The 20,240-nt window shown below is 32.9% G+C and overlaps 1 protein-coding gene across 9 annotated transcripts in view; it reads left to right on the top strand.

Moving 5' to 3' along the window:
• Nucleotides 1-1,890: 1,890 nt before the first annotated feature.
• LOC101894121 (calcium/calmodulin-dependent protein kinase kinase 2) overlaps nt 1,891-20,240 on the top strand; it is a 162,939-nt gene continuing 144,589 nt past the window's right edge. For 2 of the 9 annotated variants that reach the window (XM_059122824.1, XM_059122825.1), the window contains exon 1: nt 1,990-2,365. Coding sequence is in view for 1 of the 9 variants with exons in the window: in XM_059122826.1 (XP_058978809.1) it covers nt 2,360-2,365 (6 nt within the window). In the remaining 8 variants the exon portion in view is untranslated. The other 7 variants (XM_059122823.1, XM_059122822.1, XM_059122819.1 and 4 more) reach the window with 6 other exon arrangements.

Below are 20,240 nucleotides of genomic sequence, written 5' to 3'. Positions count from 1 at the left end.
AGTGGCTGCGCACATCTTAAATATTGAGGTTGAATAGTGCACTGCATTCTTCTTGTCAAGCCCTTTTATTTGTTACCCACATTAGTGGAATTGATAAAAAATGTTTATAAGCCATTTGGTAGCGGCGGCCATATTAGATTTCAACTTTGCATAGTAAATTGTATTCTGCTTGTTGCGACCTTTCATTGGATATCCATATGGATGGGATTGATAAAACCTACGTTATCCGCCATTTTGTAGCGCCCGCCATCTTGGATTTATAATGATAATGAATAAACATAATTGTATTGTCACCAAAATCCAAATGGTATACAAAATTTCAGATTAATCGGTTCACAGGAAGAGGGTGAAATTTTAATTACTAAATTTGACCCAAGAATAAATAATAAATAAGAGAAACAGGGTGAGCTAAATAAAATCGTTTAATAAAAACGAAATTAGACTTGTGAATACTCACTGAAAATCTGAAGCGAACCTAGATATTTCATAAATATGCTATTTTATTCATCTTTCTGTTGATAATATTTAAAAATGTTAATGTTTTATTTTTTTTCATTTCTAAACATTTACATTTTCTTAATTATTTTATTTTATCATAGTAAAATTAAGAAGTTAAAGTCATTCCAAATAAACATACCCACCGTTGAATTTTCTGTAATATACTTTGTCAAATTTCACTGCATAAAAACTAGGTTTTCATCTTTTAATTGTTTATTTACAATGGATTTTTAAATATTTTTGTGACAAGTATGTGTTTGCATGACTAAACCCTTGATTCTACCATGGATTTTATTTTCAACATGCAATAAAAAAAAACAAGTAAAAAAAGTAAAGCTGTAAGTTCGGCCGGGCCAAACAATAAAATCCGTTAAAATTCTGTTAAAATCTTAAAAATATCGAATGTAGCTGTTATATTAGGGTCTATATGACGACATGGACCTGCCTAGGTAACATTTGTCATAAGCCATTACAATATTATAATTTGAAATCCGAAAAAATCGGTAATAATGAAGCTAAAATCATCAAAATACCGAATATCGGGAGGTACCGTTACATAGGGGCTATACGAAGACGTGAACCTGCACAGAAAATTTTCTGTCTTAGGCAGTAGTATCCATTACGAACTTCAAATATTAAATTTGAAACAAGTTCACGAAAACGTGAACCTGCACAGAAAATTATCTGTCTTATGCAGTAGTATCCATTACGAACTTCAAATATTAAATTTGAAACAATTCTGGTAAATAATAGCTAAAGTCATCAAAATATCGAATATTGGGAGGTACCGTTATATGGGGGCTATACAAAGACGTGGACCGGCACAGACAATTTTCTGTCTTAGGCTGTTGTATACATTACGAACTTCAAATACCAAATTTGAAACAATTCCGGTGAAAAGTGTCGCTAAAATCATCAAAATACCGAATATCGGAAGGTACCGTTATATGGGGGCTATACTAAAACGTGGGCCTACATGGCCCATTTTCAATACCAAAAGTCCTGCAGACATAACATACATGGGGTCTAATATGTATATTTCGAGATGTTCCAAACGGAATGATTAATATACTCTCCATACTATGGTGGAGGGTATAAATATTTATATAAATATATGTAACTTCTAAATTGTAATTGTAAATTCTACGCGTATTTTTAGGGTATTATGAATACACTTTAATAAATAGCTATTAGTTTTTATTTATTTATATTTTACATACATAGATTTAAATAAAAAACTTAAACCAACTTTTTTATTTTTTTTGCTGCCCGGTAAGACGAGCACTCTATTATCATATGTATATATAAAGGCACGTAAATATGTATGTATCAAAAAGTATTTCTTTTGTCAAAACCATGCGCTCTATCGAACTGAGAGAAAATGTTTTTAAGCAACACTACATCTCTCCAAGCTTTCAGTCCAATACGGCACTAGCGTGAGTGCAGTTCACGAGCGAGAAAAACGGTGCTACCAGTGTTTAAGAAGTAAGAGTTATTACAAACATCTCGCTCCAAATAAAAACAAAAACTTTTCAATTTTATTTCGTGGGTTAATGTGTTTGTATATTATTTGGAGTGATAGGTGCACATATACACAACTGCTAAAGTTTCGATTAATCGATTTTTTAATGATAGTGATTTTGTTGTCTTCGTAAAATTTTCAATAAGCTCTTCCAAAAATCTCTATAATTATGGATGTACGAGGCTGATATGTTCTCAGTTTTTATTAGCAAACCCATATGGTGTAAACCTTCACAGAATCTTAACGGGATGTGAATACAGGTGTTGTGTGTGGTACAAAGGAGGAAATTAAAGAAATAAATAAATATGCTAACACACATATTTACTAAAAAACATTCATATGTATGTAAGTATGATATACCTTGGCGATAGGTAAGTAGTACGACCTAGTACAATATATCGCAGTGTTGAGAATTTTTTTTGGTAGTATAACATATTTGAAGATAATATTTCAGTGTTTAAATAAATTTGTTGGCGACGATAAAGTACGTCATCACCATGAACAACGAATATTTCTATGGACACAAAAACATACACATACGAATGCACATACGTCATAAATTTGTTAAAAGAGGTGAATGAATGTACTGTTTTGTTTTCTTAAACTGAATTATTTATTTTATCTAAATTTCAATTGTTTAACAACAATATTTCGACACATAACAATTACATTAGTATGTGCTGTGTCCAAAACAGGTTTTCTTTGCAAAACCAATTATACATATGGACAACTTCTTTGCTTTTTCGAATAAAATCCATGAAGCAAACTAGAGATGTGAGAATTAACACGTCCCACAAATTGTATAAGAGCTCCTCATGAAATTTGCCTTCTTTTGAACCATATGTTCAAAATACTTGATTACATTTTTAGGTATATACAGTTGAATATTGTTTTTTGCCTTGGTAGCTTGGTTATAATCTTATGGCGCTCTTTTAACGTCAAAACATAAATACTATTGGAACCTATTTAAAGCATTTTCAAAATTAAGCTGACATCTAAATTTATATTTTTGACGTTTGTGGGGGATAGATATTTGTATTTAAAAATGGTGTAAAATTTCGATCTTTGAAAATCTTAGAAAAGTGATGCTTTTAAAAAATCATAACAACTAGTTAAATTGCTTATTTTTGAGAGTGTAAGACTTTAGATTGTAATGTTGTAGCCCCAAAGTACAATGAATCAATTTTTATTTGTACGGCTTACACGTCAAATTTGGTTGTATTTGTGTTTAATAATATAAAAATTGCTTATAAAATGTTCAATTCGTATGTATGAGAAATATTAACCCATTTTGTTGCGAAATAAATCATTGAAGATATACAGCTGTATTCTTCTACCATGGTTCACTATCTACCATGGTTTTTCCCACCTAATTTACTAGCAGTTTTCTGCCGATTTTTTCACTTCAAATTTAAGTTTTTTTACAGAGTCTTGTTCATGTTACCAAATTAGATATCGCTGTTTGTATACCGGGAAAAGAATGCTGCGTCTTAGCCGTTGGCGTTTTGAAAAGTTTAACAACCTTATTTCTTTATTAGGAAAAAAAATCCATAAGACACTGTAGTTAAATTGTGTGCCAAAAAATGTATACGTTCTTATATCCATAAAAGGGGAAAATGTTTGTATATTTGTTTGTAATTTATGAACTTGAAAACGCCTGCACAGATTTCCCTGAAAATTTCCAAGTATACCACAACATCGCCTGAAAGTAATATGGGCTATATACATTTTTGTTTCAGTCTCCGAATTCGATTGCGTAACAGAATTTGAAACAAAAATTAATTTGCCAGATTATATTGCAATCGGTTCAGATTTGGATATAGCTCCCATATATATTTTCTCATGTATGTTATGTACCAAACACGATATGTATGTCCGATTGCAAAGAAATTTAGAATTTGGTTACAATAATAAATTTGACAAGTTAATTATTTGAATATGGCTCCCATGTATATTCTCCGCTAATTTCACATATTTGATGCACCAAACACGGTACGTACCTCCAATTTCAATGAAATATGAAAGGTGTGACGGAATTTGGTGTAAAAGTAAATTTTGTCAAATTATATTAAAATCTTTTCAGATTGAGAAAAATCTACACTACAATTTAACTAAGGATACGATTATTACGGGGAAGTATGTTGCTACCGTGAATTCTCTAATAGCAACATAAATGCCACTCAACTTCAAAAGATTGCAATTTCCTGAACGCTTGGCATTTGCTATCAAATTAATAAATCCGAAGGACAAACCCTTCGTGTATGCGAACTAAATGTAGCATGTTCCTGCTTTCCTTCCTGGCATGTTCACGCGTTGGTAGACCGAGCTAAATGTTTGTTTACGCTTTACAGTATTACAATAATTACGTTTTTTAAATGTTTTATTTATTTATTTTTTTAACCAACAAATATTCATATATAAAATTTTGAATGCATATAAAATAAATGCGAATCGCACCGGGTACAGCTAGTCTACACCTATAAAAGAGGAAAATGTTTGTACGATCGTTTGTTGTTTATAGACTCAACAAGTAAAACAGCAGTAAGAACTTTGAATACCCTCCACCATTTGGAACGAATTAGGACACTTTCAAAAAATAAAAATAAAATCCATTAAAAATTCTGTTAAAATCTCGGAAGGTGCCGATATATGGGGGGATAAACAATATTGTGGACCTATATAGACAAATCTATGTCTAGGGATAAATTACACACAAATAACTCCTTGTGTAGAATTTAAGAAAATTCCGTTAAAAATGTGCCTAAAATCATCAAAATACCGAATATCGGCGGGCACCGTTATATGGAGGATATACGATCTCGTGGATCTATATAGATAATTCTCAGCCAAGGGATATAGTACTCACAAAGAACTCCTTGTGTAGAATTTCAGACAATTACATTGAAAAATGTTGCTAAAATCATCAAAATACCGAATATCGGGGGGTACCGTTATATGGGGGATATACGATATCATGGACCTATATAAAGAACTCCCTGTGAGGGGGTAAAGTATATATAGTACTCACAAAGAACTCCTTGTGTGGATTTTTATACAATTCCATTAGAAAATGTGGCTAAAATCGTTATATGGGGGCTATACGATATCGTGGACCTATATAGATAATTCTCTTTCAGGAGGTAAGGTGCTCTCAGAGTACTGCTTGTGTGGATTTTCATACAATTCCATTGAAAAAATGTGGCTAAAATCATCAAAATACCAGATATCGGGGGAACCGTTATATGGGGTACCCCCGACATTCGGTATTTTGATGATGTTAGCCACATTTTTCAACGGAATTGTCTGAAAATCCACACATGGAGTTCCTTGTGGGTACTTTATACCTCGGCAGAGAATTATCTATATAGGTCCACGATATTGTATAGCCCCATATAATGGTTCCCCCGATATTTGGTATTTTGATGATTTTATCCACATTTTTCAATGGAATTGTCTGAAATTCCACACAAGTAGTTCCATGTGAGTACTTCACCACCTGAGAGAGAATTGTCTATACAGGTCCACGATATCGTATATCCCCCATATATCGGTACCCCACGATATTCGGTATTTTGATGATTTTACCCACATTTTTCAACGGAATTGTCTGAAAATCCACACAAGGAGTTCCTTGTGGGTACTTTATACCTCGGCAGAGAATTATCTATATAGGTTCACGTTACCGTATATCCCCCATATAACTGTACCCCCGATATTCGGTATTTTGATGATGTTAGCCAAATTTTTCAATGGAATTGTCTTAAAATCCACACAAGTAGTTCCATGTGAGTACTTCACCACCAGAGAGAGAATTGTCTATACAGGTCCACGATATCGTATATCCTCCATATAACGGTACCCCCCGATATTCGGTATTTTGATGATTTTACCCACATTTTTTATCGGAATTGTCTGAAAATCCATACAAGGAGTTCCTTGTGGGTACTTTATATCTCGACAGAGAATTATCTATATAGGTCCACGATATCGTATAGCCCTTATATAGCGGTATTTTGATGTTTTTAGCCATATTTTTCAATGGGGCACTTTACCACCCGACAGAGAATTCTCTATATAGGTTAACGATAACGTATAGCCCCCATATAATGGTACCCCGCGATATTCGGTATTTTGATGATTTTAGCCACATTTTCCAATCGTATTGTCTGAAAATCCACACAAAGAGTTCTTTGTGAGCACTTTACCCCTGAAACGGAATTGTCGGTATAGGTCCACGATATCATATATCCCCCATATAACGGTACCCCGCGATATTCGGTATTTTGATGATTTTAGCCACATTTTCCAATCGTATTGTCTGAAATTCCACACAAGGGGTTCTTTGTGAGCACTTTATCCCCTGAAATAGAGTTCTCTATATAGGTTAACGATATCGTATAGCCCCCATATAACGGTACCCCCTTTATTCGGTATTTTGATGATTTTAGCTATATATTCCAATGGTATTCTCTGAAAATCCACACAAGGATTTCTTTGTGAGCACTTTAACCCCTGAAAGTTATTTGTCTATATAGGTCCACAATATCGTATATCCCTTATATAACAGTACCCCCGATATTCGGAATTTTGATGATTTTAGCCACATTTCCCAATGGAATTATCTGAAAATCCACACAAAGAGTTCCTTGTGAGTACTTTACCCCCAGACATAGATTTGTCTATATAGGTCCACAATAGCGTATATCCCCCCATATATCGGCACCTTCCGGTATTAGGCATTTTAAAGATTTTAACAGAATTTTCAATGCATTTTATTTTTTGGAATATTTTCTAATTCGTTCCAAATGGTGGAGGGTATTCAAAGTTCGGCCCGGCCGAACTTACTGCTTTTTTACTTGTTATTTTTTAACACAATTCTGTAATTGGGAAAAACCCGTGAAACGAGGATTGGAATTTTGGGATTTTCCACAAGATTGAATCAAAACTAGTAGGACAATACATTTGTGTCACAAAATTGTACATTTTGTTACCCATTTGTCTAAAATTTACATTTATTTTGTAACCAAATTTGAAATAATTTAAGATTATTGTATTTTTTATTCAAAACAGAATAAGGCACAAAAAGAAAAAAATTGTATCTATGGGGTAGCTTTGTTCTACCTTTAGTAATTATGCCATGGACATATCTATTGATCGACCATAGATATAGTTTTCAAATTTGGAGTGAGTAACGGAATTTGGAGCAACAATAATTTAATCAAATTATATTGAAATCGGTTCAGATTTGGATATAGCTCCCATATATATTTTCGGCCGATTTCACATATCTGATGCACCAAACACGATATGTTTGGCCGTTTCCAATGAAATTCGGACAGAGAGACGAATTATATTGAAATCGGTTAAGGTTTAGGCATAGCTCCAATATATGTATATTTCGGGCGATTTCATGTATTTTATGCACCAAACAGGATATGTATTTCTGATTCCAATTAAATTCAGAATGTGTGGCAGATTTTGGTCCAAAATTAAATTAGACAAATTGTATTGAATTCGGTTAAGATTTGGATATAACTCTCATGCCTTTTTTCGGCTGATTTCACATATTTTATGCACCAAACACGATATATGCTTTTGATTCCAATGAAGTTTGAAATAAGTGACGGAATTTAGTACAAAAAGGCGCCATAAGATTCTAACCAACGAACCAATGCACAAAGCAATATTCTATTGTGTGTACCAAAAAATGTGGGACGTGTTAATTCTCACATCTCTCGTTTGCTTCATGGATGTTATTCTTCACGCAAAGAAGATGCCTATATGTTTAATTGGTTTTTGAAAGAAATCTTGATGCAATTGTTTTGTGTCGAAACGAAATAAATGTTTTAAAAAGTATTGAAATATACATATATATAAGAAAGTTGTGTTAGTTACTACGCTTATAACTCAAGAACCGCTGAACTGATTTTAACGATTTAGACAAATTCGGAATTGTATCTTGGATAAAATCCAAAAATACCCTTACCACTTAGCACAAAACTCTGTTACATCCTTAACAGAGTTCTGTTAAGTGACTGTGTCTTTGCTACAATGTGTCTTGGATAGCGACATCCAATTTAACTTTCCAATTTATCTTAACACCCACCGTTTGCAAGATAGAGCATTGTTTCGAAGAAACCCAACTCCTTACTAATATTTTTTCTTTTTTTTGGTTTGAATCGGTCAGCAAATTTTTTTTTTGACAAAAGTGAAAAGATGATTAAAAACATAAAATACATACTTCTACTTATTTGTCCCTCGTAAGAATAATAGGTTCATAGGTTGATGTGTAACTAGATACGACTGCCAAAATTGGCTCTAAATCACTGTTAAGTTGGTTACATATCCATAAAAATTAAAAATTTAATGGTAGCTCTGGTCTATCTTGTTTTCATTGAGCCATGGCACTTATGCTCTATTGCGATTTTAAATACCAAATTAAAATATATTTGATTAAAAATGTGGCTATAGCCACCAAAATTCAATTATTCGGATGTATATACTAGCTGACCCGCATATTTTTTTACCCTCCACCTTGGAAAGGGGGGTATATTTACTTTGTCATTCTGTTTGTAACATCCCTAAATATTCGTCACTAACCCCATGAGGTATATATATATATATATATATATATATATATATATATATATATATATATATATATATATATATATATATATATATATATATATATATATATATATATATATATATATATATATATATATTCATAATTAGTATAAAATTCTAAGTCGATTTAACTATGTCCACATTATTTGACGTAGAACGTCAAAATTTAGCAGAACAATTTTTATTGTGTCTTTGCCACATTTTTTCATGGATCTGTCTAAAAATTGGTACTTGTAGTTCATAATGGGTTCTAGCCCGATGGCAGAACATTGAATATTAAGTTCCACGTTTTCCTATAGTGCACATAGTACGATACCCACCAATATTCGGTATTTTAATAATCCTAGTCCTTTTACGTACATAAAAAATTGCCCATAGAGGCCTCCGTTTTGGTATGACCCCATATAACGCCCTCATTCACTTAATGGTATAGGAAGTTTAAATTGAAACACGCTCGAATTCAGACACTTTTATATAAAAATGTTTCATTTACCCTAAGGTGAAGGGTACTAAAAGTTCCTGCCGATATTCGATATGCTGATGATTTTTGCTACATTTTTCACGGATTTGTCTAAAAATGGTTTCTACTTGTTTTTATACCCTATACCAAAAGGTGGTCAGGGTATTATGTCTTTGTGCATCTGTTTGTAACATGGAGAAGGAAGCGAGGTAGACTCATAGTTACTTTTGAGGATCTTTTTGTGAACAAAATGCAGGTCGCATTTATTATCCGATTAAGATGAAATTTTGCACAAATCATTTGTTTGGCCAAGGACGAACCCTATTGAAATTGGAGATAATCGTTAAAAATTTTGATATAGCTCCCATATATATCTTCGGGAAATATATCAAACGCAGCTCAGAAATACATTTGCTAAATTTTATCGAGATCGGTTCAGATTTGGATATATCTCCCATATATAACTTCGTCCGATTTACCTTTTATTGTGCACCAAATGTCTAATATTTGCCCAAATACGATGGAATAGTATGCCAAATTTGGTGAAGATCGGTTCAGATATAGCTCCCATATATATTGTTCATCCGATTTGTTATATTTGTTACCCACCGTAATATACACTCCGTAACAATGATATTCAGGGAAATATATCAAATACAGCTCAGAAATATCTTTGCCAAATTTTATTGAGATCGGTTGAGATTTGGATATAGCTTCCATATATATCTTTATATGAAATCAAATTTATTTTGCACCAAATGGACAATACAAGTCCGAATTTAAAAGATACAAATGCTTCGGCATATTTAGTCGTTTGAACTTTAAATTATAATTATAATCATGGCGTGTATGATTGAATTCTCCCATGAAAACTTTTACTAAATTAGCAAAGCGGTGTAGGGTATCATAAAGTCGGCCCCGCCCGACTTTAGGACTTTCTTTACTGGTTATATAATTTTATATGAGACAATATAATACAAAATTTCTTTTCTTACCACACAACTTTTAGCCAATTCCAAAAATTGAACATTTTATGCAAAGAGGTTTTCTACCCCTTAGAAACCAAGATGCCAAATATGGGCAAAAAAATTAAAAAAGGTTCCAAAACCCGAAAATTGCTTAAATGGTATGATGGTTATGTCAAAAAGTAATTATTTTTTTCATGGATGGTTATTTCTCAAATTACCAAAATTTGCCGAAATTAGTTTGACAAATATGGTAAAAATGTAAAATATACTTAAAATCGGGGTGTACTCTTATTCGGGGTTATGACCTATATCATGACCTGCAAAAGTGAATTAAGGAATCTTGAAAATTTGGGAAGAATTTCTGGAAGGATAGAAATCCTTTTCTTACTAAATGTCCAATTCGCTCTACTATTTTCGCCTTTAATATTCGGTATTTTACTGGTTGCAGTCTCAATGAATTTTGCATTTTTAATTTTCATTGGACAGACTACATATGAAAGATGTAGGCGCACCTTTTTAAATGAGTCCCATAACGCTTTGTCGGTCATTTTTGTTTGTTTAAATGTGTTCGCTTCAATGTACAATTCAATTGAATATCACAAATTGAAAAAAAAAATTCATGCCAAAAAGATTTTTTCATTCACATTTTTTGGCATTGCTTCGCGCGATTTTGCGCCCAGTTACCATTCCGAAATTGTATGAATAGTCAAAATACGTCAAGCCGTTCTGGAAATAATTCTTTAGTTTGTTCACAAAAACGATTAAAATTAATATGATAAGTCAAAGTGAAAAAATAGAATCTTAGAATTTTACGCTGATCAAGAATATATATACTTTGTTGGGTCTAAGATCATTATTTTGATGAGTTACAAACGGAATGACAAAATGAATATACCCTCCATAGTATGGCGGAGGGTATAAAAAAGGAAAACATATTCATCTTGTCCTCTTAACGAAGTTTATCAAAAGAATGTACTATTATTTTTAAAATTCAATTCAATTGAAAATTTTTTCTCGATTTTAGAATTTTTGCAATCAAATCTCTTTTTTCCTGATTTTTTTAGCGATTTTTATTTAAAAGTAATTATCTCTTAACTTTGTTGTGACCGCGTTAAATTATTTCGACATCATATATTCAGTTTTGCCAACACTTAGCTCGGTACTACACTTCTATGTAACCCGCCTTCAATATCAGTTTTGAAAAAATCGAGTCCATTAAATAAAATTAATCAATTAAAAAAAAACCGTATGTACTTGTTAAAATATTGGCATTTCTGTTCATAGTTTATCATCTTCTGAAATTATATTATTCGTTTAGTTCCACTTCCCACTTGGTACTACAGCCTATGACAAAAATTTTTGTATGCAGTTCCACGACTTCGTATAGCCTCATAAAACGTTAGCTCCCGATATTCCGTATTTTGATGATTTCAACAACATCATTCATCGAATTCGTTTAAAATTTCGTATTGGGAGATCTTAATAGTTACTACAATCTATGGAAATAAACTTCGTATGCAGTTCCACGTCTTCGAATAGCCCCATATAATGGTTCCTCCCAATACTCGTTATTTTTTGATGATTTGTGCGACATTATTCATCGAAATTGTAACAAAGTTCGTATTTAAAGTTTGTAATGGGTACTACAGCCTATGTCAAAAAATTCGCATGTAGGTACACGTTTTCGTATGCTCCCCATATAAGGGTACATCCCGATATTCGGTATTTTTTAGTGGCATTATTCACCGGAATTGTTTCAAATAATGTCACTAAAATCGTCAAAATACGGAATATCGGCATGTACCGTTATATGGGGGGCATACGTACCTACATGCGAATTTTTTTGTCATAGGCTGTAGTACCCATTACCAACTGTAAATACGAAATTTGTTACAATTCCGATGAATAATGTCGCACAAATCATCAAAAAATAACGAGTATTGGGAGGAACCGTTATATGGGTGCTACTCGAAGACGTGGAACTGCATACCATATATATATATATATATATATATATATATATATATATATATATATATATATATATATATATATATATATATATATATATATATATATATATATATTTATATTGTTTCGTAGAAACCCAACTCCTTACTTATTTTTTTTCTTTTTGGATTTAATCGATCAATTTTTGACAAGGGTCTAATAGTGAAAAGAAGATTAAAAACATAAAACAAATACTTCTACTTATTTGTCCCTCTTAAGAATAATAGGTTGGCTCTAAATCACTGTTAAGTTGGGTACATATCCATAAAAACGCAAAAATGCAAATCATGTTTTCAATGTCACTCATGCTCTATTGCTATTTTAAATACCAAATTAAAATATATCTGAATAAATATATATATATATATATATATATATATATTCTATTGTGAAAATCGGTTAAATTTAGATATATCTCCCATATATATCTCTAACCGATTTCGGGTTATTTGTGCACCAAATGGCCAGTATCAGTCCAACTGACCTGAATTTTGGTACATTCGACCGAATTCAGTCTAGAAGCAAGTACATCAAATTTGGAGAAAATCGGTTCGGATATAGCTATAGCTCCCAGATTTATGTTTTATCCTATTTGGGGTTTTAAGTCGATCCAGATGAAATTTGCCCCAATCCTTTGTTTGGCCCAAGGATGGACCCTATTGAAATTGGAGATAATCGGTCAAAATTTAGATATAGCTCCCATATATATCTTCGTCCGATTTACCTTTTATTGTGCACCAAACGCCTAATATCAGAACGAATAGTATGGAATTTTGCACATACAACGAAATTAGGCCTGAAAATAAGTATGCCAAATTTGATCGAAATCGGTTCAGATATAGCTTCCATATATATTTTTCATCCGATTTGTTATTTTTGTGTTTGTGTAACAACAATATTTGGGGAAATACATTTGCTAAATTTTATCGAGATCGGTTCAGATTTGACTAAGACATTCAATTTATCTAAAATGGCACCTTCTACATTTGAATGGCAAACTTCCATCCAATGAATACCTAAAATACCTTATTTGGTTTGTTATACGGTGTATATGCGCCATAGTCAATCAGTACTAAAAGAATATTTTCGAAAAAAATTTGGTCAAAGTATGTTATGAGATAACATTATATGGCAGCCAGAACAAAACGACGACCAATTTTTTCTGTGTTTAATCGTTAGATTGATTTCAGTAACATGTCAATTTTTTACCATCCACCTTGAAAAGGAGGGTATAATAATCTTGTCATTCCATTTGTAACATCACTAAATATATAGTATTGTGTCTAGACTGGTTGGTATTGATATATCGGTCCACGTTTTTGAATAGCCACCATATATCGGTACCTCCCGATATTAGGTATATTTATGATTTTTGCCACATTTTTCGGCGGATTTGTCTAAAAATTGGCATTTGTAGTTCATAATGGATTCTAGCCCTTGTGGCGGAACATAGTATGTATAGGTCCACGTTTTCGTATAACCTCTACATAATAGTATCCTCCGCATATTCGGAATCTTGATGATTTTTCCCACATTTTTGCACGGATTTGTCTAAAAATTGGTTTTTGTAGTTCATAATGGGTTCTAGCTCCGACAGCGAACATTGACAATTTAGGTTCACGTTTTCTTATAGCGCACCGATACTCGGTATTTTGATAATCATATGTCACATTTATCGACGAAATTGTTTCAAATTTAGTATTTAAGAAGATTTGGTAGATGACAAACCTCAAAGTATAAAATTGTCTATGGAGGTTCCGTTTCAATATTGCTCTTTTACAACGGCCCCGCCTAAATTTCCTGTGACAAACATTTAAAAAAAATTATTCAAATCATTCCTTCTTAATGGATGCAATTTCCAACCAGCAACATTTAATTTTTATATATTAAGATAAAACCAGTAAAGAAAGTCTTAAAGTCGGGCGGGCCGACTTTATGATACCCTACACCACTTTGCTAATTTAGTAGAGCTCCACATAACAATTAAAAGTTTTTATGGGAGAATTCAATCATACACGCTATGATTATAATTATAATTTAAAGTTCAAAGGACTAAATATGCCGAAGCATTTGTATCTTTTAAATTCGGAATTGTATTGCCCATTTGGTGCACAATTAATTTTAAATCGGATAAAGACATATATGGAAGCTATATCCAAATCGGAACCGATCTCGATAAAATTTGGCAAAGATATTTCTGAGCTGTATTTGATATATTTCCCTGAATATCGTTGTTACGGAGTGCATACTACGGTTGTGGGTAACAAACATAACAAATCGGATGAATAATATATATGGAAGCTATAGCTATATCTGAACCGATCTTCACCAAATTTGACATACTAGCTTCTAGACTCAATTCGGTCATAAGTGCCAAATTCCATCCTATTTGGACAAATATTAGACGTTTGGTGCACAATGAAAAGTAAATCGGACGAAGTTAGATATGGGAGCTATATCCAAATCTGAACCGATCTCGATAAAATTTAGCAAATGTATTTCTGAGCTGTATTTGATATATTTCCCCATATATTGTTGTTGTAGAGTGCATATTACGACGGCGGTGGACAAAAATAACAAATCGGATGAACAATATATATGGGAGCTATAGCTACATCTGAACCGATTTCGATCAAATTTGACATACTTATTTTCAGGCCTAATTTGGTTGTATGTGCAAAATTCCATACTATTCGGGCTGATATTACACGTTTGGTGCACAATAAAATGCAAATCGGACGAAGATATATATGGGAGCTATATCTAAATTTTGACCGATTATTTCCAATTTCAGTAGGGTTCGTCCTTGGGCCAAACAAGTGATCTGTGCGGACGGACGGACAGACGGACGGACGGACATGCATAAATCGACTCAGAATGTGATTCTATGCAGATCATCAAAAGGAACTATGGGTCTATCTCGTTTCCTTTTGCCTGTTACAAACAAATGCACAAAGACATAATACCCTGACCACCTTGTGGTGTAGGGTATAAATATATATTTTTGTTATTAAAACTATCTGGAAGAAAAAACAAGTAAAAAAACATTAAGTTCGGCCGGGCCAAACTTTTAATACCCTCCACCTTAGGGTAAAATAAACATTAGAAGAAATGTGGCAAAAACCATTAAAATGCCGATTATGGGGAGGTACCGTAATATGGGGGCTACACCAAAACGTGGACCTATAATTTCGCCACACGAACTAGGACCCATTATGGCCCACAAATACCAATTTATAGACAAATCAGTGAAAAAATGTGGCAAAAACCATCAAAATACCGAATATTGGGAGGTACCTTTATATGGGGGCTATATCAAATAATGGACCCATGCATGCAATGTTTCGCCACCGAAGCTGGAACCAATTATGACCAACAAATACCAAATTTCAGACAAATCCGTGAAAAAAATGTGGCAAAAATCATCAAATTACCGAATATCGGGAGGTCCCGTTATATGGGGGCTATACCATAACGTGGACCTATAATTACAATGTTTCGCCACACGAACTAGGACCCATTATGACCCACAAATACCAATTTTTAGGCAAATCAGTGAAAAAATGTGGTAAAAACCATCAAATTACCGAATATCTGGAGGTACCGTTATATGGGGGCTATACCACAACGTGGACCTATACATGCAATGTTTTGCCACACGATCAGGGACCTGCTATGACCTACAAATACCAATTTTAAGACAAATCCGTGAAAAAACGTGGCATAAATCATCAAAATACCGAATATCGGGAGGTACCGTTATATGGGGACTATACCAGAACGTGGACCGATATATCTCATTTTCAATACCAACCATCCTAGACACAATGCAAATAGCTCTGCTAAATTTTGGAGCTCTACGTCAAATAATGTGGGTTGTATCGTGATTTCAACAGACAGACAGACGGACAGACAGACAGACAGACAGACGGACAGACAGACAGACAGACAGACAGACAGACAGACGGACATCGTTAAATCGACTTAGAATTTTATGCTGATTATGAATATATATACTTTATGGGGTCTAAGGCGAATATTTAAGGATGTTACAAACGGAATGACAAAGTTAATATACCCTCCTTTCCAAGGTGGAGGGTATAATAATGCAAGAATTTAGAGACATTTTCATGAAATCAAAGTAGTCGTGAAAAATCCGATCACTTTCTTAATTGTTTAGCCAATCGTTCGAATCAACTCTGTTTGGTTTGCAGTGAATTCAAAATAACTACAAACTTGTTCTTTGCAGTATACAGTAGTTTTCGATTTAACAAAGTATATAATGTCACCACAGTTCGTTAAATTTAAAAATACGTTAAACCGAGTTCTATTTATAACAAGGCTCATTTACTCAACAAATATTGAAATATTAACTCATATGTTGCTCTTTATTATAGTTTTAATTTACAACTAAATTTTCAGTAAAATAAATGGGATTGTATGCGTTTTATTGAGATCTTGCTTGGAATTGTACAAATTGGAAAGTAGCTCATGTAAAAATATGTCTTTAAATGCTGAAATTGCAATGGGTATTCGTCACTTCAGATATTAATGACATCAAATCCAAATTTGAAACAATTCCATAAACAAGTTAGCTACAATGAATACCGGGAGGGTAGGGCCCATAACTTAAATATAAATTGTTCTATATAAGCAGAAGAACCCATTACGGAATCCAAATGCTGAATTTTTAGTTATACCGTTAGAAACTGTGGCTAAAATCGTCAAAATACCAGTTATTGGGAAGTATCAAAACCATATGTATTAATACGTGTATCTATATACAATGTCCTTCCAAAAGGGGTAGAACATATAATGAACTCTAAATACCGAATTTTAAACTATTTCGTATGAAAGTGTGGATAAAATGATCAAAATAGCGAATATCGGGACATACCTTTATATGGGGGCTATTGGAAATCTTGGAACTATAAAGCTTCCTCTCACTTCAGTTTGGGCTCTAACGTGATTACAACAGACGGCCGGAAATCGACTTAGAATTTTACTCTGATCAGGAATATATACTTTGTTGGGTCTTAATGCTGCTATCAGACGATAAAGGCTTTATATATGTAGTGCCACATTTTCAAATGTAGGAGTCGAATGCATCGTGTGATACATTGACCACACTTTTGTATTGTTTGTTGGTTGTGTGAAAATATATAAAATTAAATATGCCGTAAAACGTCATAAATAAAGTATTATAATTTCTTAGAAAATACAATGTAACTAAAGAAAATAAAAAAAAAACATATGCAAGTGTGTGATAGAAAGAATTGTGAGTTACATGTAAAATGGCAATATTGAAATACACATGGATAATAAAAGTGACAGCATATATGTTAAACCCTTATCGCCTGATAGCAGCTTAAATGATTATTTCGATGAGCTACAGAGAGAATGACCAACTTAATATACCATCCATACTATGTATATGGAGGGTATAAAAATTCATTTTAAATCTTACAACAAATAATAACATTTTCAAGTTGTTTTGAGATCTATTAATTATTTTGAATGACATTACTATTTTGAAAAACATTTTTAATTGTTGTCTTTATTTCAGGAATTTGTAGTGTCTTTTGTATCGCATCTTTTTGAAGTTCCAATATTAGAGATTTTGTGGCACTATGTATATTATTTTGTTGCACCTATTTCAGATATTTTACACCATTAAATTCAAATGTCACACAAATGTCTTCCCTTAATTCACACGTATTGTTTTTGTACCCTATACACACATAGTATGAGGGTAAATTCCGTTTGTTACTCATCGAATATATTCCGTTTGTAACTCATATTCTTGATCAGCGTAAAATCCCAAATCGTTTTAGCCATGTCCTTCCGTCTGTAGTAATCACGCTGGAGTGCAAACGACATGAGATAGGAAGCTAAAATTTTGTAAAGACTTGTCTTTTGTCTGAAATCAGGTCAAGTTCGAAGATGAGCTTTATCAGTCAATGTTTTCGTATAGCCCCGATTTAATTGTATCTCCCGTTATTCTATATTTAGACGATTCTAACCAAATATTCTAACGAAATAGTTTAAAATTCGGTATTTAGAGTTTATAATGGATTAGCCTCTTATATCAGTACATTGTCTATAGATTCACCTTTTCGTATGGCTTTAATATTATTGTACCTTCCGATATTCGGAATTTTGAAGATTTTTGCCCAGTTTCTAATGGAATAGCTTAAAATTCAGTATTTAGTGTTTATCATTTATTCCATCTTCTGTAGCAGAATTTTGTGTTTGGATTAATTTTTCGTATAGCCCCATATGATTATACCTCCCGATATTCGGATATTGACGATTTTAGTTACATTTTCTAACGGAATATTTTAAAGTTCCGTATTTTAAGTTTATAATGGTTTCTTCCTCATGTGGTAAAATTTTGTCTATACGTCGATGTTTTCGTATAGCCACCATATAAAGGTATTTCCCGATATATAAAATTCAGTATTTGGATAGCGTAATTGGTTCTTCTGCTTATATAGAAAATTTTCTATATAAGTCGACGTTTTTCTATAGCCCCTTAAATTAATCGGCTTATTTTGTTTTTAAGCCTCAAATATTAAAAATGTGTGCCACATTTGTAAATGTACACTTCAAATTAGTAAATTTGATAATTTGTATCAAAATAATGGAAATAATAGTAAGGTGTGGCAACACGTTACATTTTTATGACACATATGACAACTTAAATCATACGTTCAGAACAAGTGAGTACAAAAACCCTTAACAACTGCAGTACATTTACCTCAAGTGTCATTTCTATTCCTGCTAGGTAAATAATATAAATATTACATATTTTGGCCTAAATATAACAATTGTTATGCTACATGTAGTTATAATTGTTATGCTACATGTAGTTTTAGGGATTCAAACGCTTATTATCTTATCCACAAGTAATTACACTTAATCCCGTGTTTCCTGAAGAGAAAATATTGTGTGGGTCCCGACATTTTTTACGAATTTCAACCTTCCTTTTGGGCAGATGTTGCGAAGAGTAGTTGTAGGTACATGGTACAATAATAACCAGGTAGGGCATATTTAAAACAATTGAAAAACACAACCATGAAGCTGAAGATTTGTGAGTTCAAATATACTAATAACAAGTGCTATAAGTTGTTTTATTCATTTGACTTTTTGGGTGATTTTGGAATTATTATTAAGAAAAACGTTTGATTATTTGTAATTTATAAACTCCTTAACAGATTTTCCCTAAAATTTCCATATATACTACAACATCGCTTGAAAGTAACATAGGTTATAAACATTTTTGAAATTCCGCTTGGAACTGGAGATATGGCATCAGAATCGGAGGTACCTTCAAAAAATTTATTTTTTTAATGCAAATATCTATTGATCGGTTATAAATACAGTCTTTAAATTTGCAATCGTTTTTTAAATTTTTGAAATTGTTTTATTTTTATTTAAAAACCACAAAATATTCGCTAGTATATATATACAAAGTGGCGCAAAAGTAATCTTCTTATAAATTTTACGATTTTCCCCTAATGTCAGTTCTGTTTTAACATTTTTGTAGTATACACATGCGCAATACACGCTAATAAACAATGTTAGGCTACACTGATCCAGAACGCGGAATGTTGGTTATTATTTTAACACCACCAAGAAGAAGATATAAAAAATATTCATGAGTGATGAGGCCCATTTCCATCTTCGCGTGAAATCCGCGTGTAACCCACGAAAAACTATTACACCCGCTCAAAGTCACTGTATGGTATGCTGTTTTCGCTGGAGGGCCTTTTTTCTTCGAAGACGCCGCGGCCAAATGGTTTGTGTGAATCGTGAGTGCTACAAAGCAATGATCAATGACTTATTTTTGCCGCAGCTTGATGAGTTGGGATTGGAAAACATGTGGTCCCAACAGGTCGGTGCGACTGCACACACTGCACTTGCCACATTCGCTGAAGGATGCGTTTACCGGGCGCCTAATCTTCCGTTTCGGCGATTTGGCTACAGCAACATCGATTTCTTTTTGTAGGGCAGCCTCAGACTCATTCAGCTCTTTAAGACAATGCCCGTTTTTTGCCGGAAGTTTTGACCAAAGTGACGGAAAATGCCACAAAAAGGGCTTAAATGACATTAAACCATTTTCATGACATTGTATTCTCGACTCGATGCG

Source organism: Musca domestica, unplaced genomic scaffold (assembly GCF_030504385.1).
Source record: "Musca domestica strain aabys unplaced genomic scaffold, Musca_domestica.polishedcontigs.V.1.1 21, whole genome shotgun sequence".
NCBI lineage: Eukaryota > Metazoa > Arthropoda > Insecta > Diptera > Muscidae > Musca > Musca domestica.
This window is presented reverse-complemented; position numbering and strand designations above follow the sequence as displayed.